At 37.4% G+C, this 22,800-nt stretch overlaps 1 protein-coding gene across 1 annotated transcript in view; it reads left to right on the top strand.

Moving 5' to 3' along the window:
• CNTN5 (contactin 5) overlaps positions 1-22,800 on the top strand; it is a 413,137-nt gene that overhangs the window by 359,102 nt on the left and 31,235 nt on the right. The window contains exons 15-17 of the mRNA XM_088522370.1: positions 1,204-1,324; positions 15,374-15,532; positions 15,943-16,092. Of these exons, the coding sequence (XP_088378496.1) occupies positions 1,204-1,324; positions 15,374-15,532; positions 15,943-16,092 (430 nt within the window). The remainder of the gene's footprint in view (positions 1-1,203; positions 1,325-15,373; positions 15,533-15,942; positions 16,093-22,800) is intronic.

Genomic DNA, 22,800 nt, shown 5'->3' with positions numbered 1-22,800 from the left:
TATAAAAAGTTGTTCTAGAACCACGTTTTATGTTCCACAACGTAGAATCTTAACTTATAGAAGGTATTAAAACAAGACGTGACTCAAAAGAAATAATTGATGTTAAGAAGGCTTAGCATGTTAGGATTGCATATCATACACTGCACATCAGTAGCAATGATGAGGAAAGTTACAGTGATTTACAGGAAAAGCTGAAATTTTCTAGGTTCAGCTCTTTGAGATTCAAAATAAAAAGCAATGCATTTAAAGTCAATTTGGGGTTAATATTTCATTAGACTTTTAAAAGAAATACACTAACTTGAAAGTATCAAAAATGCATATGGCCATTTGCTAAATCTGTTGATACCCATCGTCAAAAAATGCAAGCATTTTAAGCATTTGAGTTGAAAATGTAAACTGTAATTGCTAGATAACCATGTGCTCAGGGTGACTTTCATTCATACTGTGCCCTTTCTCTGAGTAGAAAGAAACAATATTAGATCAATAATATCTGTGGACTTGAGCTCACTAAATCTGATGGAATAACATTTATTGACTCCAGAAAGCTTTGGATATAACAATGATTTTGTACATGCAAACTCTGACACCATCTCTTGAATTCATAAAATAATACAGAAATTAGGAAAAAAAAAGCCATTCATCTTCCAAAAGACGTTTATTTTCCATTCTATTCATTCTATTTTCCACTTCTATTCATAATTTGGGAGCATTGTAACTACTGTTGACTGAAATACTGATCTCAATAAAATGTAGTCAAGACTATCTTTTAAATTATTGTGATTTTGTTCCAGTTATATATTACAAGCATCACTACATTGTGGGAAAAAAGAAGAGGGAGCAGAAGAAAGAGCCTTAATAGTACCTTTCTAACACCAAGGATTGAACCCAAAATATTTCTCTTTATCTCCTAAATGAATTTCTTTGTGCTAGTTTGGAGTGATTTTCTTTGTGCATACAAATATGCATAGTGTGCTTTAAGCAAAGTCAGACTTATTATGAACTGAAAACCTCTTCTTTAATCTCTAATAACTGTGTAGCTTCAGTATTCCGATAATCCTCGTTAAGAGGGTATTAGAGCACATAAATGTTGTTAAGATGAAAGCCGCAATCACAAGTTCCTCACACTGTACCAAGCACCCTCACAAATTACCTTGAATGCACAGATTTACTAAATTTTAAACTGTCACTTCATCCTTGTTGCAGCAAGCATCCTCGGCAGATTTAATGATCAGGAACATCCTGTTGGTGCACGCAGGGCGATACGGCTGCCGGGTGCAGACCGCAGCAGACGCGGTGTCTGATGAGGCAGAGCTGCTTGTTCGGGGTGAGTACTGCTAACAGGGCAGGCTGAAGACATGATCGCCATAAATTATTGCGCTGGGGAGTTTAAATATATGACCTTTAGGGATATTTGTGCTGTTTGTTATATTTCAGGTTTTGCAATACTGAAATCATCCATGATTAACCTAGTCATCTTTGAAAACAGTTCCTTGGTTTACTGATATACGCACATGGGTCTTTTTACCAAACATTAATTGGTAAAAAGAGATCTACGTATATATATGCACGCATGCACATTTGCACATGGGATATAAATTGGGAATTTTTTTCCTCTTCCAAATGTGTAGTCAGAATTGCCAAGCTGGAATGCAGGACAGGAAATGCATGGGCAACTGCAAGCACTCATAAGGCAAAGAATTAAGTCCCCCAGGTCGCAAAATATATGCAAAAACACCAGAGGTAGCTGCAACACCATCCACTTGGGATTTTTATTAGCCTCCTGGGATATAGCTGCACAAAGTTTAGGTCATACTTGGCATCCTTTCTCTGCTCAAAATCAACATCTACACTCATAGAAATCATTTGTAAGTGCAAGTGCCAATCCCAGTATACTCTTAAGAAAAAAAGTATATCAAAAAGTATATCACATTACATAAAATATAAGAAATTATCATTCACAAGTTTATGCAAGAAATGAATAATGGATTCTGTGTCTCTATAGTTTATTTTATGGTCAAGTTATTCTCTCATGTTTAACAGTTTGGGAATATTCATCATTCACTTCCTAAGAGGGACCACTTACCAGTTTGTAAAGGCAACAAAGCAGAAATCTCCTAATATGAAAAGAAAGTTTTTCTTCTTGCATGGAATTGGGGCAAACAAATACTGGCTGAATCTTTAGGCCCATTCCTGAAATCTGGGAAATTGCTTTATCTTTAAAGTTCTTGTTGATGCACAGGGACATAGAGTCATTATTCTGTGGGTCTCAGATCATAGTGAGGACATCCATCAGCTCACAATAAAGCAATGTTTTAGCACCATACTTGGGCTTCCTCAGTAGGGAATTCCTGTGGGGTATCCAGGGATGTTTATGGCGAAGGAGTGCTATGCGCAAGCTGAGAGCTGAGGACTTGCAGCTCACTCCATAGCAGTAAAAGTAGGGAAAGCTGCAAGGTCAAAATGCATGCATGTCTTTTAAGCAGTAGCTCTGGTTAGCCTCATTGGGTAGCGTACAGTTTTTAAAAGCTGAATAAATCAAGGTAGATGTTTTATTAACATTTGAAAAACACTAGGTTAAAATAAATAAATAAATATTATAATATTTCAAAAATACTTATTTTACCTTATTCTACTGCTTCTGTAGACTTGATGTTTTCATATCCGTCATTTTTATGATCAATATATGCTTTAAATAGTAAAGAATGTTTCTGGCTGAATGCAGGGCTATTCACACTTTAATGTGAGCAGCTGTAAAATATTTCCATAATTTCACTGTGAGGACCACCAGATTTATACGAGCTGTGGCACTGCTGAGATGCTATCCAGTTGTTTCAAAGCAGGCATATAATGCCATTTTAGTTGTCTTAGGGAACCTGACCCATCCCTGTGGGGCATGCACATCTCCTGTGCTTGTCTCTCAGACAAGAGCTAGAGGCAAAGCAATCTCACATTTAACGCCACTGAATTCACTAAGTGAGAAAAATCTCTTAGATTGCTAAATACCACAGTCTGACTACTTTTTTTTAAAATTACTTTTTATATAAATGACTTTATATATTTGTTATAGAACATTTTTTTTTTCTGAGTAAGAGGTTTGAAATAAAAGCAAAAGGACTTTATAAGCACTATTAGAATGGATTTATTCAGGTATGGCTTTAACATGCCACTTAGTTGATGAAATTAAAACTCTGCTTTATAATAGGATTTAAATTCAAATATATTTTGCTTATTATGTTCTTCTTTCCTTTTTTATATGACTGGATAATGATACAGTTAGAAATGTATGTATCATTTTCACAAGCTTGATTATATTGTGTGAATGCTTTTCTCCTTATGTAAAATTCAGCTTTCATTAAATTATAGGATACGGATAGTTTGTTGAGGTGGTCATTTTCCTTAAGATATCTTTAAAACTTATGCAAATTGAGGACATAAGATAGTCCCAATGCTAGTGGGTTTCAACAAATGGATGATTTCATTTTGTTCTGCATTGCAACAAATATATAAAGCAAAATTATTGCAAAGTTGTTAGCAATTTCTCATTGTAAACTTCAACATTTCAAGAAATCCAAAATATTAAAGAGTATCAAATCTATAATTATACTACTACAGGTATTTTCATTTCAGCATTTCTGATTCTTTTTTTTCCATATAACTCAGTCCATAGAGCACACAAACTGATTTACAAGGTAGCACTCTAGTGATTTTAAATTACAACATTTTTCAAATCTCCTTAGGTCTTACTTTTGGAGATATCACATTATTTAGGAGAAGAGGGCATCAACGGCAAGTTATGTATAAACATCACTTCCACCATGCAGTCAAGGCAGTAAAGTCCAAAATCATATCGTTCCTCACAGCAAGTGTGGTTTCTAATTTCAGTCAATATATTTTAAAGAATCTTCTCTGTGTTTTAAATATCATAGCCCATGGTCAAAGCAAGATATCCAAAGCATTGCTGTGAGCTCCTGGAAGTACCAAACATTTCAACATGTGCGTATTCTGTGACTATATGTATGTGACTATATTCTCTGTCATTTCCAGTCTACAAAAAGTGCCAGTCTTGAATATTGGTATGGCATAGCAGTATATGACTTGCCAGCATTTCAATCACTAGTTATATTGTAAGGTACTTCTGATATTTCTTAGCATGTCATTGGAATGTAGACTTTAAAAATTGTTCTGCTTGCAACATTTCTACAGCAAATAAATTGGACACATGGAATAAATTAAAGGAAAATCATCTAATTTTTCCTTTTAGATATTCATGAACATCAGAGTTACTGCTGTAATCAAACTGACTAAATTCATACTGAATCATACTTTCAGCTGATGCATTATATTTAAGTCAAAGGACATTTTTCTAGAACTTTATTATAAGGGACTTGGGAGACAACTGTACCTTGCTGCAGCCTCTGCAAGTGGAAGAAAAAGAATGAAAATTGTTTACAAAAACTTATTCCTTATATATAATTGGTGAAAGACTCTTCAAGACACAGACACTGTGTGGGGGTGTGTGAGCATACTACTTCTGCAATTCTGTACAACGATTTAGAGATTATTTAATTTTTTGAAACTACCCTGAAATTCGCTATCTCATGGTTTTCAATTTTGAATGCATATTTTGCAATGAAATTCATTTCCAACATGATTTCTAGAATGATTTTTATCTAGTCAATCTCAGCTCTGGTGAGGCCTCACTTGGAATATTGGGTGCAGTTCTGGACTCCCCAGTACAAGAAGGACATTGAACTTCTAGAGAGGGTCCAGCAGAGAGCCACAAAGATGATTAGGGGACTGGAGCATTTGCCCAGGAAAGACTATAGGAAAGATTAAGCAAGCTGGGCCTGTGTAGTCTGGAGAAGAGAAGGCTGAGAGGAGATTTGATTAACATGTTCAAGTATCTGAGGGGTGATTGTAGGGAGGATGGAGCCAGGCTCCTCTCTGTGGTGGCCAGTGACAGGATGAGGGGTAACGGGTGTAAGTTGAAACACAGGAAATTCCACCTCCATATGAGGAAAAACATCTTTCCTGTGAGGGTGACAGAGCCCTGGAACAGGCTGCCCGGAAAGGTTGTGGAGTCTCCTTCTCTGGAGAACTTCCGAATCTGCCTGGACACCACCCTGTGCCCCGTGCTCTAGGTGTCCCTGCTGGAGCAGGGGGGTTGGACTAGATGATCTTTAGAGGTCCCTTCCAACATTAACCATTTTGTGTGATTCTGTGTGGTCTCCTTTATGCACATTTGAAAAGCATGTATAAAGCAAATCTAGAAAATCTTTGGTCAAACCCAAAATTCAGACCCATCCAGCATCCACTATTCAAAACTAAATGCTGCTCTAAGTGCTTTCAAAATATGATTTAGTAATATGCATTAAAGTAAGAAACTTTTGGAAGTCTCTAGTAGTATTTGGAGTGCGTTAAGAAGAGCATCTCCAGCAGGTGGAGGGAGATGATCCTGCCCCTCTACGCAGTCCTGTGCCACGTGCTCTAGGTGACCCTGCGTGTGCAGGGGGGTTGGACTAGATGACCTCTAGAGGTCCCTTCCAACCTTAAGCATTCTATGATTCTATGATTTCTGCTCCTCAAAATACTTTTTTTTTTTTTTTTTTTGGCTGGAGTTCTTAATTTCTCCCTTCCTGTTTTATTTTTCAAACTTTATCATAAATGTTGATATCCTTAGAGATGTTCTGCTAGCAGCAGAATGTCTGGACCTGTCAGGCGATGTATTGCCTAAGTGTCCACATTTAAATCTTGGTAAGAGTTATGAGTGAAGAATAGTTTAGTACTCTCATTATAGTCAGCAGCAGCCTTCCAAAGACTGCTGTCCTGATGGCATCATCTGTCGAAATTCACGTAGGCTGATACAAATTAAATGGAATCTTGTAGACAGGTACCTGAGGTAATAAGTAAATGCCCACTTAGTTGTAGAAAGCACTGCTAGCTTGCAAAACATTTCTCCTTCAAAATATGGCTCTACAAGATTCTCTGCATTTCATCATCACAGGTTGTTCTTATTGAGTTCATAAATATTAAATTTCCTTTATTTTTGTCTTCTGGTGCATTTCACTTGCTCTAGCACCTAAGTCCAAGAAAGCTATGTAGAAAGTTCCCATTTTGAAGGCTTACAGGCAGAAGAGATGATGCCCACCACTGGTTTAGGGCTTGCAACACTCACCTATGTTGTCAGATCTGTTCTTAGCATTCCCTCAGATGATTCGCTCAGAACCACATTTTTCCTCAAGATTGTGCCATAATTGCAGCCAGGACACTAGCAGGATAAAGATATTCAGTCTTTCTGTGGCTGAGTAATCAGGAACACAAGTCAGAAGACAAACAAATGGGAGCCTGACTTTGTAGGATAGGGGTTAGAGTCAGCTCCATCAGCCACAATGTCGGTTTCTTTCATTTAGTTTGTCACAACACAAAAATAGATGTAGTCCTGAGGTAGGAGTATCATAGTCAGTAATTATAGCCAATACATTAAGCATGATTTTGAAAAACTAAATTTCAAACATTCCCCCAGGTGGGGGATTGAAACAGACAATAATAAAGTCTAAAATACCACTGCAAAATTATCTGGAAGACAGTTATCAAAGCCCGAAACAGTAGGAGAAGGCACATAGGGCAGCCAGACACGATTCAAGGACATTCAGAAGAGAAAACAGCTTTTCGCATCCGACAGTAATTATTGTAACTGTTATGGCATCAGCCCTGCATAAATGTGCTACCGCAAAGGAATCATGTGAGATAAACTACATAAGTCTGATGAGCAAAAAAACAGTTTTACTGGAGTGCGTGAATACTGCAAAAATCACAGCAATGGACTTACACTTCGGACATTGAATCATTGCTTGATTTCACTGCCTTTATGCCTTTTTCTCAGGTTTGCACACCTGAGGAAAATATGTACAGAATCACTGTTTGACCTGCCAACAAGAACATTTACACAGGATATGTACTACACAGTCAACAAACATTTGTCCCAATCTAGTCAGTCTTTTAAGAAGAAGAATCAATTTATTTAAATATATGAAGGTCAGTCCCATTCTTGACATAAATCTAAGAATGATTTGCTGATGTCACGTGCCTTGTGCAGTTGCAAACCTTTATTTTATCCACCCAGATCTTCAGCTTTCAGTGAATATTAACTATCAGGAAAGCAGAGCAGCAGAATGTGTCAGCTTGGCTGGTTTTCCATCTATCATTGGCACCCCTGTACTGTTTGCTGGCTCTGTTCTGATTTTTAACAAAGAAGTGATTACCAAAGCAGAAGGCTCTAATACAGGATAAATATGCATGCCATGTTCTAACACTAATGATGTGATCACAAATGTGGCTACCGCACACACAAGTACCAGCCAGGAGGCTTGCACCTCACACATGTCTCGGGTGATCTTGTAGCCAGCAGTGTGTCAGGTTTCCTCAAGGCAATGCCTGCTTGGTAAGCTAAATTGATTTTAAAGCTTGTCTTCCAAAAAGGGATTATTATGTTCTTATTTCCCCATTATGCTGTCAAAATGTGAAGTAATCTGTGCATTCTATTTTCTTTTTTATGACAAAGGATGTCTTCATGATCCTGTACTTGTACCAGGTTTCAGTGCGGAGAGATTTAAAGCATCAAGTGCTTGTCAAGTGCTTCCTGTCAGAAGGATCTAACATTTATTACCTTATAGTTAATATCAACATCGGTTCAATCAGACACATTAAAGAACAGTAGTGTATTTCACTTTGTGGTTATTTAATGTATCAGTATGAAATTTGTTACATGCTCATAAGGAGATGTTTAGAAAACACTTGCAGAACTCAACTAAGGGAGAAGGCTACTTCTTACATTCACTTTTGGCAGAAAGAACACTCTTGAAAGAAACAGCTTAGTTTCTAATGAACTCACTGAAAGGTTGTTTTGCCATAGGCTACAATAAGAGAAGGACTGAGTAACAAATCTACCAACAACAGTTACTGTATATTCCTTGCTCCTTCTTCTGCAAGTTCAAAGAATCAGCATAGAAAAGCTTCTTTTTTTTTTTTTTTTTCAATTCAGCAAAGAAATTCAAAGTAAGAGTCAGGGATGCCACACAGGAGAGTAAAAAAACTTGTATAAAGATCAATCTTCCTGTCGTCTTTTAAGACTAGAGCTTACTTCCTTCTTTCTTGAGCTGAGCTGTGTGGTGTGACTGCCTGAGTTTCACAGAACACCAGGTTGCTCCTTGCATAGTCAAGGACCATTGCAAAACTCAGCCGGCTACTAATTATCTCATGTGGACTGGGGCTGTGCATCAACATTGGAAGTAACTGAGAGGGGATTTTTCCAGTATAAACCTTTATACTGTTATCATGACAATAAGACCTTATATGCCAGTGCAGTCTACTTTTCAGTTATCCTTTTCTTATATTATCATATTTTTTTTTTAGGAACATCATAGTTGAGTTAGGAATATAAGCTTATGAAACAAAAGGGTTTTTGTACACCTGGGGAAAGTTTAGTGTCTAATGAAGCCTGCAAAGCTGGATTGCAATATTTTATATCCAAGCCACTAAGTAGCAATGATTCCAAACTGCCCAGGCAGATGCTGGGTGTTGTGTTACAGATGCCTTGCAACAGTGACCAGCAAACACATCTGCAGTTTCTCAAAGCTTCTTTCTAACTGCTCCAAATACAGTAGAGCCAAATCTCTGTTTTTATAAGCTAGTAAAATGAAGCTGGCCCCAAAATTATTGATGTAAAGTTTCACCTTCTGGAATGTAAACTGTGTATCAGTGAGAGCATTGGCAGACTCTACAAACTAACTAATTATAAAACAGCATAGCAAAGAGAAAGAGAAATCAGCTGTTCGCAAGAAAGCTACACTGCCATGATAGCCATGGATGATTATTCAAGTATTTAATTTGAGATGGTAACTAAAATACACATATGTATTATATATATATACACATATATGAATATATATGAATACTGAGATTTTCTTTTTTGTGGGTGTTTCCTTGTCTTCAACAATAATCACATAAAAAAAATGTTTCAGCACTTCTAGTAATTCAACTCTTTTATAATCTGCATATTTTAGGAGAAAATCAAAGACTTTGAACTGGTAATTTCAGTACTGTCACAGAGAACTGTGCTCTCTGAGAATTAACACTGCTAATTTTGTTCCCAGAGCTATCAGTGATCTGTGCTTAGAGATTTTACTAGACTCAAATGTTGGATACTTTCTGGGTATTTTAGTATTCTTTTCATATCCAAACATAATGATCAAAATGTATTTTCTGTTGCTACTATGGGTGTCAATAGACACTATTTCTTTCCTGAGGAAAAAAAAGTAATGCACAGTTTGCTTAATTTGTATTAATTCTGTACACCTTTGGAAATTCATTAGTGCATATAAAGCTAATTAAAATCCTTTGAACTATATAAATATCAGTAGAACATTCATTGCAGAAAGATTGCTTTAAAATAAGAAGAAAATCAGCTTTCTCCTACTATGAATAAGCGTATTGTAAGACCGTGCACAGAAAGCTAACAAAATGCAGTGTGTGCATGCCTACTGTAAGTAAAATGAGCTTTAAGATCAAACAGCTACCTGGAAGCTGTAAGATCTTGAAATGGAGCAGAGAGCAATCCTGCAGAATAAAATCCTGCAGAATAAAAGGATGAAAGCCTTTGTGACTACAAAATGTAGTTTAAAAGTACACATTTTGTGGTCTAAAAATAAAAAAGAGGTTAAAGCTATTCGTCTTGTACACTGGCAAAACTACCAATCTAAGCAAGAAATCCGCTCTCATGATATATTTTTGGAGAAGTAATGTTTCCTCTGAACTCCACTGACCTGGAGCAAATATAATGTAGGAACTGCTGGTTAAGTTGACCACACTGCTCCTTTCGGTGATGATATTGCCAATAAAACTTAAAGACAAGCACTTGGGTTTAAAGGCCATCAGCCACAACATTATTAAATGGAACGTAAACAAGGTCAGCGTATTCCTGTTGGTCCTTGAAATTACATTTGAGCTGTAGCTAAAGCCTTGAAGGCATCACAAGCACAGACCCCATTAATTGGACTCACAGGATATTGTCCAAAATAGTGCACAGTTCCCCAAGATTACTTGATACAGCAGAATTCCTGCTGTATATTCCCTGTCCCCTTGCCATCTCAAAGTATAAAGAACCAATGCTTACCGGGATCTGTCCCAGCCCATGCTGTCCATTATGTAACCTATTACACATTAATGTAATGCATATTGGCATTGGCATTGGGAGCAAATTGACACAGGGCTAAAGCTAAGATAGGGACTGATTAATGATGTAATGGCCCAAATGATCAGTGCCAGGGGTCAGTTCTGTGCTCTGTCTCTTTTTAGTAGCTGAATACAAGATTGGAGTATAGTATATTAGCATAGCTGAAACATAAGTGCACTAACCCAGAGATGGTAGACTAAAATACTTCTAGGAGTCCAAACTTGTAACAAGACCTTTGTTGTAATATCTCAGATGCTGTAAAAGGAGATTCATGAGAGTTGTAAAAAGATCCTTTGTTCATATAAGTTTTAAAAAGATTCTTTGTTCTCTCTAGGCTACTTCTTTGCAAAAGTGAAGTTACTTAAAACTTCAGTCAGGAAGGGCTTAGAACAGGTATAAAAGTACAGATCAGATGTGCTGATGTTCATGAACTCAGTGCCTGAAAGAGCCCCATCCTGTTCTGTGAGCAGAGCTGCCTGGGCTGGCATTACAGGATGTCAGAGGCAGCACAGTTCGCATCTGAGGTAGCCAGTGAGCAAAGCACTGCTGAACAGACTAACCACAGTCAACAGGAAACTCCTATGAAAGGGGCATGTTAAATACTCCAATTTAACTAAGTTAGGACACCTTTGGCAGAGTGACAGCTAGTTATGTCATTCCCAGTGGGATTCACAGGTGCTTTTTCACCTGAGGAGGGATGACAGTTCACGTACCCTGCACTGCTCATACGTCTATGTTGTCACAAATGTCACAACACAAATGACCCATCTCAGCGTGTCTGAGCTGCACTCTGGCATTTGGGCTCATAAGCCTCAACCATCTTGCCCATATCTGCTATTTTTTTGGTTGGGACAAGGCAGGAAAAACCGCAGAGGATCACAGAATGGCATGTGTATGACCAAAAGTCTGTTCACCAGGGATTTTTGCTGACCCTCATCCTGAAATGAGTCTTCCATCTGTCCTGCTGTAACCTCTCCACCCTACAAGGCACTTAACAACTCGTACACCATTCTGGAGGGAATGGGACGGAGTATGTATCAGCCAAAGCCACAGAGCCCATTGCATTTACTGTGCACCACAGTGTCTCACCATACTTCTTCTTCCCCACCACATGCAAACACTTTTTCATCTGCCACAGCTGGGGAGAATAAAAGGACTTCGCACTACAAGAACCACACTTGGGTTTTCTCTAGCTCCTTCACCATTATTCTGTAGTTACTCTCTCTTTGTCTTTTCCTCCTTTTCCTTACCTTTCATCTTCTTTCAGACTGACACCTTTTGCTCACATTGCTCTGGTAAATTGTCTTTTGTCGCTTTTCTACCTAACACTCTTTTCTTTCTGATCCTTTCTGGAAGTGCATTGCAGTTCTTAGAAAGTCTGTGTCCTTCCTCTCCACACTTTGCTTTCAGTAAGCCAATGTACCTTCTCACTCAGAAAGCAAAATCTTCAGGCCCAGAATTCTGTGTTTGTAAGTAAGTGCTACATTTTGTGCTCTTAGTGATTTGGTAAAAGTAAGAATTATCCCGGTCAGACTGGAGTGGAGTAAATCAGTGCACATTTTGGGATTCACAGGAAAGGGCACTGCCTCGCTGAATGACTGAGGCTATTATTGGTAATAGTCTTTCAAGAGCTCTCACATTAACATTGTATCATGGAAAGTAATCTAGAGGACCTCTCAGGATGATCATTCCAACAATAAAAAGACACATAAAACAAGTTTGCCAAAATGCAGTCACGCATGTCCTGAAATGAAGTATCAATCTGTGGAATTGCTCTGAAAGAAGATAGCTGACTAATATTCTTTATGCTGGGTTTCCAGTGTTCCTAGAGCTGAGTAAGAGCCTATTGTAGCCCCAAATGTCTTCTCTGTGAAGGTCGACTGCACCGTAGTGCGTTTATGACCAGTCATTTTCTGTGTAGTTTCCAGAGCAGCATTTGAGCAGACTATGCATTTTTTCCTCAATTGGCTATTCTCAAATAAAAAATTGTTTTAGACATCCTGAACAATAACACAACCCTTGGGAAAAAAGATTCTCTGCATTAGCCATCCGGCTGACACTATGAATGATTACAACCAAGCATAAAATTTAATGAGATTTCTACAAAAATGAGTGACATCTGCATAATACTAAGGTCCTGGCTAACTGTTATACATTTGTCATCACTGAGGCTTTTGTCCTTTATTAATCCATTTTCAAGACTGCCTGCTGTTGGAAATGGAAATGCTTTTTAGCAGTCCTCCTGCAGACTGTGTAAGAGCATACATAACAGAAAGCATAATGGTACATTGTCATGACTAGGAATGCATTTAAAAGGTTTAAAAAACATGAGAGAACTCTGACAACAAAATATATTGAGAATTTAAGAGAAGACATCTGCAAAACTGTATTTTCACATATTTTTGTATAAGCAGAAGCTTGTTCTCGTTTCCCTAATACAGTGGGTAGAAACTCTTTAATAATATTCTGTGTGCATGGGAGAAATATTGTCAAAGAGGAGAAGTGCTAAAATATTTTCCTTTAATGTTGTTTACGCTTGGGACCATGATATAATACTGAGCCTATGGCTGCAAGTCAGTGAAATCATATGATTATAACAGGATTCCAGCTTTCCTTTAAACTTTCCCTCATGGCTTCAAATAAGAATTTCACTGGAATTTCCTACATCTGCAGATAGCCTGAAACAATAGATAATGGGGATCAAAGATTGTCCTGTTTTATTAAATTCGCCCCTGGCTGGACTTGCTATTCTGAAATGAGGGCCGAACTCATCCCATCACAGAGCAGCAAATATACAACAGGAAAAGAGGAACGCAGGGCACAAGGGATTCTTCGGATCATTCTTTTGCCGTGTTTTCTCTCAGGAAGAAATACAAGACCACTTAACTGCAAATGCAGGTGGAACTCCGAAAGACCAAGAGCCACAGGGTGTCCAAGGCCATGGCACCGTCTTATTTCAGCATCATTTATAATTAAAGATGAAAGACGTTAATAAGGAGCAGGGTCCTTTTGCTAAGTACACAGGGCAAGGGAAGAGGAGACTACCCCATCTTTGGGAGCAGTTTCGTTCTTCTCATGATCCAACCCAGTACATAGGATTCCAGCAGGGATTATTTCAGTGTACTGTGGAGACACTGTTCTCCTTTCATATGTCCATAGTATTAAGCTTCAAAATTTCTATGCAACAAAACAATCATAAGTCTGTTACTACTATTGCTGTTTTTATACCTAGATATCCTATCTTTCCAGGATTTAATGTCAATTTATGCTTGTAGATTTTATCAAGCAAGCAGGAGAAAGTGAATACCTTAATTTCATGTGAAGGATACAATGTCGCTTTCACTAAGAAGCTATAGAAATGAACTATTACAAAACTCTAAATATATTTTTGCCATAGTTCATGTAGACATAATTTTGTTTAAGGAATATCATGGGAAATATAAAGCTGCCTGTACCTGCAAACATCACAAAGAAGCCCAGCAGCTAAAATATTTCAGCTACTAGGTGTTTTTTTTTTTTTTAACCTATGATATTCACACAAACCTTTTTTCAACTCATAGACTAAGGAAATTATCCAACAACAGATTTAGTTATATGAAACAGTATTTAAAAAAAAAAGAAAAGAAAAGAAAAGTTAAGCTTAATAATACAGAAATCCTGGCTACAGGTGCCACTTCAGATGGAGGCTCCAGATCTGACCTCCCAGATCCGCAAGTGCTGAGGTCCAATAAGTCAGCAAGTCCAGCTCATGGCACTCACAGAGTGAAAAGGGATGCAGGTAGCCAAAGGATCTGCTCCATGAAGCATGCTGAGGGAAAGACAACAAAAAGTCCATACAGATGGACAGTGCTCCCCAAAAGACTTAGCAGCAATTGCTTTCTTTTAACAGTGTTGTCTGGATTGTCACCTTTCCTGCAGTTTTGTTTTGGGTGAAAATGGCCAATGGTGCTTTTTTGATTCAGATTTCTCAAGCTTTCATCTGCATGTGCAGAAGCAGAACTTCAGCTTTCAGCAGCAGGAGGCTGCAAAAGAATGAAGAGGAGTTTAGGTATCAAGAATATTGAGATTTGTCATAATTATATAACTAATTGTTAATGATATTCATATTTCATAGAAGTCTTGCCCTCAGGATTTAACTTATATTTAAGTATAAGAAACAACAACAGGACTTTTACTGTACATTTGCAGGTGATAGAGATGTACATCTTCCCATGAACATCTGGTCCCAGCACCAGCTGAAGAGTATCCTAAACCAAGGAACCTTTAGCTGCAATCCAGTTTGTCAATTGCATTTTGACAATGATCTCACACACTAATAATATTTAAGAATTAAAGAAGAGAAAGGAGTTATATGTATATTTTGCATTACAAATTCATGCTTGTTTCCATACACCTGACTTACTGAATCAATCATGTGCTTTATACAAATCCTAATTCCTATATATTCATTTGTACAGATAAGTAGAATAAATAATACCTCTATTTTCATGCGAAGAGTTGTTTAAAGATCAGCTTTCAAAACTTTTTTTTAAATAGTTTTCAGTCTAACAGGTAATCCAAGGTAATTCAGACCAAGGTAATCCTGTATACCTGCAGGAGCTAATTTGAGAGAAAGGACGTACACTGTATTCTTCATTTGGTTATTTTTATTAGTATTATTATTACTATTGACTTTGGTTATTATCCATATTATTGTTTTTCAAGAAATGCGTACTCCCTTGCTTCAGCTTAGTCATTATTCCTCTGCTGCCAAGTTGCACATAGACAGAAGATGTCAGTCTCCTGCTTGGTCAGTGCTTGGTCAGTCTACCCTTGGATGCATCCTAAATTTGAACATATTGTTCTTTAATTTTACGTTCAGAATAATTACAGTAAAACTGGATTTTAAATGCTTTTATTTCTATTTTTTCCACTATCACTCTGACAAGGTAATTGCTTCTCACCTACATTACATTAAAGAATAGAGACAATCACAATTTACCACCAGAAATTATGGAAATGAGCTATCTCAATGATTTACTAGTGTGCATTTTAAACCCTGTGTTTTGTGAATGCTGAACTCCTTTGGTTTCCTACAGAATATATGCGTCCTATATTCCTGATGATGGTGCTCTCCCTTTGACTCTTCTACTTTATTTCTAGGTCCTCCGGGTCCCCCAGGAGTTGTGATAGTGGAGGAAATCACAGACACCACAGCAACCCTCTCCTGGAGTCCTGGTGCAGACAATCATAGCCCCATCTCCCTCCACAACCTGCAAGCACGCAGTCCATTTTCACTTGGCTGGCAGACTGTGAAAACAGGTGAGAAAAACTTGCACATAGCATGAGTAGACTGAGTTCAGAATTCCCAGTTTTTGACAATAATAACCACTGGCAACTGCAAAAACAGATGCTGTCAAGATAACGATGATAAATTAAAACCACTTTTTTTTTTTTTCCTTCATTCCTTTCTCATGTTGTTTAGTAACAGCTCTGTAAGAGCAATTCAAAGACACCTGCCTTAATGCATCTGTGGGTAGACAAACTCCCTTACGTCCTTCAATCAGTGTCTTTTCGGGAGTAGCAGATTGCCAAAAACCTAGTAGTGATTTCTGATGTGCTGCTTTCTTGACCTCTGTCATTTCTAATGGCCTTTATGCCCACTTGCCATTGAGACACTGCATGAGAGCTTCAGACTGCTGAATGACTGCACATATGTCTCACCGCTGCAGTTCCAGATGTCATAAGTGGTGATATGGAATCTGCCATGGCCGTCGAACTCAACCCATGGGTGGAGTACGAGTTTAGAGTTGTTGCAACTAACAAAATTGGCACTGGTGATCCAAGCGCACCATCCCGAGTGATCAGGACCAATGAAGCAGGTAAGAAAATGATAACTGAGTTATTTTGCCAGGGCTGTGAAAACCATTTCAGTATAATAACGATAACACTGTCTTGTCCCTGGCAAACATCTCTGTGCTCAGTCATCACTGTTCAAGGATGATGATGAGGGGGGAAGGCAGCTTGTTTTAACCACAGAAAAGTTGTTCATTTTACAGAAACAAAAATCAGCAACCCCCAGTGTCTTACTACATCTGTGCTGTCTTTCTTACTCTTTTTTTTACACTTTGCTTACACTCAGACTTTGCTGCCTATCCTCCTCCAGGCTTCTGCTCCTCTACTATTTCATACTGCTGCTTTATCCAAGTAGCCTCTCCCTCCCTGTCCTTCACAACTTCTCTCTTGAAGGTCCTCAGAAAGATTGGTCAGCTATCCAGGGAAACCATGGAAGCTGTTTAATTTAAAATACATCTTCTCTAAGTATTTCATTATCACACATATACCACAATTAATTGTTTGTGTACCTGAGGAAATCTCAGATTTTTTGAAAGAATTATTATTGACATGCAAGGGCACTGGAACAAATTTTAGGTAGCCTATTAATCATACAGGATTGTTGTGTTCTAAGATTCCACTTTAATTGGAAGCATAACTGATAATATAGTTGTAAGTACGTAAGTTATGTTGCATTCTGTTTTCTCTCTTCTCATTAAGGGAGATTATAAGAATTACAAGTGATAATGCCAAAATGTAGCTGCCCCTCCCATTCCAAATTAAAAATTCTTAACTTTTAAAATATGCTAATCTTGTGCATCAGTTCTGTACTTTGTACATCTGAATACATACCACCCATAAACATTCTCAACAGAATATTTTGACTGATTTTTGTAGACATCATTATAGAAACACAGAATCAACTGAATAATTGAGGCTGGGAGAGATATCAGGAGGCCTGTAGTCCAGCCTCCCACTCAAATCTGGGTCAATGCTAAATCCAGACCAGGTTACTCAGGGCTCTCTCCAGCATAATCTTGAAAATCTGCAGGGATACAGAGTGCACGACCTTCATGGGCAACCTATTCCAGGAATAAATTATTATCCGTGTGTGTGTGTGTTTTTTTTTTTTTCCTTATATCTAGTCTACTCCTCCCCCTAACATTTTAGTTTACGACTACTGTTTCTTGTTCTCCCACCTCACACCATCATGAAGAGCCTGGTTCCATCTCCTCAACAACTGTCCTGTGGATTCTACTCCAGGCTGAACATGCCCAGTTCCCCCAGTCTCTCCTCACAGGGCACCTTCTCCAGTCTGGACCATTCCCTCCAGTTTCTCAATGTCTTTCCTCTGCAGGAGAGCTCAAAATCAGATGCACTATTCCAGTATGCAGCCTAACAGACTTATCTTCATTTGTAATAAAACTTTTTTTTTCCGTTTTAAATAACTGCATAGTTGTTGACTTATATTACATTTCACTGTGCAATCAAAGAACTGCATTCACAGCCATTTGAGTCCCATTCATGCATGTTGAAGGATGCATTATTTCCAAGTATCTCCTTCTTCTGCAAGATCCTCACAGTGTGAAACTCGATGACTTTATAGCAGAAGCTTCCGATATTACATACTTTGCTCCATTACATTTTAAAGAGAAGAAAAGAAAAATGAAATAAAAAATGCATGAGCTACTTTCATGTCGAATAATTTTCAAAAAATCTTATTCCACAACCATTACGCGTTCCATGCTTTTGTACCATATGTAGCACAGACTCTGAAAACACTGTTGAACTCAGATGTTCTGACTACGTCTCTGCTTATTCAGGCGATACAGATCAGAGGGGACACAAACATTCTGGGTAAAGTTTATCTTGTGTAATAGTTTGCATCCCTAGGCTTATGTTCTTTCAGTTTTACGAATATGATGTACTCTGTTTTTGAAAGGACAGTGCAGGGGTTTAAAGGACTAGATGTATTTAAGCTGTGGATAGAATGTTTTTCTTACCAACTAAAGTTTGAAACTGTCAGACTTTTACCTACTAACATTTTTTTTCCATCTACTTCTTTCCCAATGTTTACCAAGCAAAAGTTGTATTGACTTATTCCCACAACTCTAGTAAAAGTCGTCTTCATATATTTTTACTATTCCTCTGGACAATTACTGCAATTTTACCTCTGAACAAAATAGTTAATAAATCATACTAATGAGCACTCAAAAAAAAAAAAAGTGGGGACAGACAAAGTATGCAGAGGCGGGTGTGTTTTTCCCTCAGTGATTGGTATTTCCTTGTGGGTAATAATCTACTACTGCTGCCATCTGGAAGAACAGGATTTTTAACTCAAGTAGTAACCATCTGTAACCAAGCACACAACAGTACGGAACTCCTGATGAAAAGATATTGTAGCCAATTGCAATACAAGCCTTCTTCAGTGAAAACTTGACAATATATAAATTAAAGTAGGAAAAAGATATACAAAGTGGGTTTTTTGTGTGTTTGGGTTTGGTTTTGGCACCTTCTTCTTGCCAGTTAGAAACCTTTTTTTTTTTTTTTTTTTTTTTTTTTTTGACAAGAGTTAGAGCCACAGAAATGCTGTGTTAGCAAGGAGCACTTTGCAGCATGACACTTAATTCCAAACATGAATTAAACACTTAAAACACTTAAAACAATTTAACAGCCTTCAGAGAAGTGGAAACTGAATTTATTTGATGTCCCCGTTCAGCACAATATGGTAAAACTTTTGTTTTATGTTATCACCTCAATTTCAGATGACTTTTTTTTCAAGACACCTTTTGGTTTCCCCTTGTGTTGTGTTTGCTCTTGCTTTTAGTAAAAGAGGGAGAGTGGGAGATGCTCTCATACTTTTTTTTACAGAGAGAATGAGAATATAAATATTACAGTAAGATTTAACCTCCAGATTTTCTAGAATCTCTTTGAGGATGCAAATGGTTTTACTAGGAGCAATTACCAATGGACTGTGCTTCAAAAATGTAACCCGAGTAAATAAATAAATAAATAAATCTCTTCTTCGGAAAAATTGTATGCTGCTTGCTTACAAAATCAGAAAATAACATGTTACAGTGTTCTCAAAATGTTGGAGACTTTAAGATCTGTTATACTCAGGCTGCCACTTTTTCCTGATCTCCAGATGTTCCTGAAGGCCAAAGTATTCTTTGCCATTTAAATCTTGTCTGTTCAGCTCTATCCTTTAAGATTGTTTATTTAGTGATCTTGTGAACTTTCACTCTCAGAACAGTTTGCAAATAAAGTGACAGGAAGCTGATAATAGTTTTCATTGATTTTCCTGTGTGCTTTTCCAAATTAGCACATTAGTACACTATTCTAGTGTACTACCCAGTGATCTATTCTCTTTCAAAATCTCTCTCCTGCCATCTTTTATCTGACTTCTACAAGAGGAAATAGCTGCTAACATTGTCTCCAGTTTTAATACCATAGATCTTAGTCCTTCTGGGAAGTATATGTGAAAGGACATTATTTATTAGGAATGTCAGCCTCTCTACCCAGCATGTAGCAGAAAAACCTGGCCCACTGCAGTGGTTAGACGTGCCCCACAAGTAAAAGCCCTTCATGGGCAAAGTCTGCAGGAATATCCATCTCCCGATGGAGAACATGACTCTGCTTCCTGCTTAGTCAAGAGCCAGGATCCACAGTGCTGAAGGGGGACTATAAAGACAATCCATGGGGGCACCAAGTGTATGATTCTGCTTCCATTACTTTATATTTAAATTGAAAATGGCATCTGTAATTTAATGGCATAAGCTAATTTGACTTGAGACTAAAGCTTTTTTCTCTCCCTACACCTCACTTGTTTTATCGCTTCTTCCCCAAGATAGTAACATTTTATATTAGTCCATTATCTAAAAATACCCATGGAAGCAATATTTGGGATGGTGCAAGGAAATCAACAGAATCATAAACAGGTTTCTACTTGCTTTAATTTTCTAATTAAACGCTAATCTTGTTACTTAGTCATATTTAGTTAACATGATTACTTTTCATAGCTACTTTCATTGGAATGGATAATACTGCAATTTTCTGGCACATCTAACTCATAGCCAGCTGCTGTATTTCTGTTAGTTCTAGCCTTGATACATATTTTACAGGTCCACAAGGTGAAGAGAGCCAATAACTTGAATATAAACATGCCTAGCATTCCGCTAAGGCAGTCGGGCATTTGAAGCCTGAGGGCAAAGCATCAATTACATTATCTATTCATGGAGAAACATGGGGAGAAAAGAAATTGAGTAGAATCAAAGTTTAACCTGATAATCATGCATGCAAACTCAATTCTGGGAGGTAACAGTTTAATGCAATTTATTTGTAGCAGAATGTATAAAGAATTAAAAAAAAAATTATTCTCAACTAGAAATTTCTCATGTTACAATAAGAAATACATATGTCCTGGCCAAGGAAAAAAAAAAAATGGTTATTTGCCTCTGGGCTATTTTTGTTTGTTTGTTTGCTTTTGTGTGTGAACTAGATAAAAGAAGTTTCAGGTTTTCCCATGATAGCAACTAATTTTATTGTAGAAAAGAGTAAATAGATTGCTTTTTGAAGAAGAGGTGCCTTCATAGAAAAGAACAAAAGGAGAGAAGTAGACAGTAGTCACAGACTACATGGGCATATTTAAAATCGGTTGACTACTAACACAAACTGTATTGACAAAGAATCCAAGTATGCATGCTACTGAAAAAAAACATACCGGGAAAACTATGGACTTGTCTTTTGATGCTTGTCTGGCATATACAGCTCTGAAGATTTCAGTCTAACTTGTAGCAATTTGAAAGACATTCTGCCATGCATGAGCCTATTAATAGATTAAAATTTAATCCTATCTCCTACTAAATTACAGATATCAAGAATGCGGAGGAAAATGAAACAAAAAACATGAAGTCTTCAGGCTAGTTTGAGCATTTTTTTTTACTGATTTCCAGTCAGTTGAATGCAGTGCACTGGCTGCTTCAGAGAAGCTGGGGCACATTTTAAGTCTTATTCACCAGCAGGAGAGATGTGAAAAGTTTTCCTGGGAGGGTGAGAACTTGGGCACTGGCCCTTCACACAATTAAAGGATTTTCACTTAACATTTGCCTGCTTCCTAGATGTGTACTGCAGAATACATATAAAGGAAAACATCTGAGAATAAAAAGCTTCTGAGCATGTTGTTGCTTGGTCCTTCATTTTAGGAACTTCTGTCAAACTGGTGACAAATCCTTTTTTCTCCCCATATATTTTGCATAGCTAAGAAGAGGCATTTTTCAAACTACACCTATATCTGAAAAGATATAAAAAGCTGTAAAAGAAACAAACAAAACTGTAATGGACACTGAGCAATCATTTTCATAATGACTGAAGCCATGCTTAATAATTTCGCTTCCACCAGAGAGTAGCTCTACCACCATTTACCAGGGCTGTGCTTTATTAGATGAGATTTTTTTCAGAATTTATAAGAAAAAGTCCATATTGAAGATATCTTCATGAGTTCAGAATTCAAGCACAGCCAGAAAGATCTTAATTTGCTAAAATATCAGAATGAAAAATTTAATCATTTTCAATATTTTGCCACAATTGAGCAGCAGAAATATCTGATTGTACTCATCTCTGTAATCTAACCAAATCTGCAGTTTTCAGTAAAATTATGGAAAATTAAGCAACAATGCTGAATAAAGAGAAAGGATTTTCTAAACTGCTGTACCTAAAACCTGGTTTAAGAACCCCAAAGCAATGAGTAATTTTGGAAGCACACAGCATAGTAGAAGACTGGAGGGAAAGCTAATTGCTACACCAAACAGTCATTGTCTAATAGGTATAGCATTACCCATCACATCTAGAACTCCCAAACTTCAAATACAATTTTAAAATGTATAAGTAGAATTTTCAGTGCTTTGGAACCTCTGTTCCCATGAGCATCTCTGACTCAGCATCAGCCCATGCACAATGTCTTCAGCAGCATGAGCTCTGTGCACACATTTGGTCCTAAGTAAAAAGAACTGCTTTTTATGTGCGTTTAGCATAATGATGAGATGTTCTTAAACAACTGCTCTTTCAGGTAGGCTTCATGTACAAGCTTTGCCTTACCATGTCACCATTTCCTCATTTACATTTTAAGCTTCATCAAGCTGCTGAGGGCTACATTCTTTGTACTGCTCTGAGAAATTGTTAAAGATATTCTGTTTGTGTTAGGGGAGATAGAGTTCATTGTGCTTATTTTCACTTTCCTTCTCAGCAAGTTACAAGAAAATCTTCCAAGAACAAATCCTGCTATTTCTATTTAAATCAAACTCATGCCAAAGTCATTTAAAGATTTCTGTTGTTTTCTAAAAGTGGAGGTTTCAGCATCCAAGTATCAATAGATGCTTACCATTTACTGTGATGCATGTAGTCATACTTGCAAAACCCATAACTTAGTTATTAGGGCAATTTGTTGTCTGTTTTACTGAAATGATGACAAGACGTAGTTTTGAACTCCCAATTTTAGCAGTGGCTGAAGAAATAAAAGAAGAGTTGACCTGATCGCAAAGCACTTACAATCTAAGAACAGAATGGGAGATGGTAGCCCTCACAGATGTGTAATAATAGATATTTTATATGTTGGAATCTTCTAGGAGAAAACCTGAAGTAGATTCCTAGAAGAGATCAAATTTAAAGATTTTATGAGGAAATTTGTCCCAGATATGCAGGGACAAAAACCAAACAACTAAAATTTTTAAACTCTGATAAGTGGTTGATGAAAACTGGTA

This window comes from Tinamus guttatus, unplaced genomic scaffold (genome assembly GCF_059628265.1).
Source record: "Tinamus guttatus ecotype Peru unplaced genomic scaffold, ASM5962826v1 Tinamus_guttatus_pri_ptg000150l, whole genome shotgun sequence".
Lineage (NCBI taxonomy): Eukaryota > Metazoa > Chordata > Aves > Tinamiformes > Tinamidae > Tinamus > Tinamus guttatus.
Note: the sequence above shows the minus strand (reverse complement) of the source record. Positions and strands in the feature narration are given on the sequence as shown.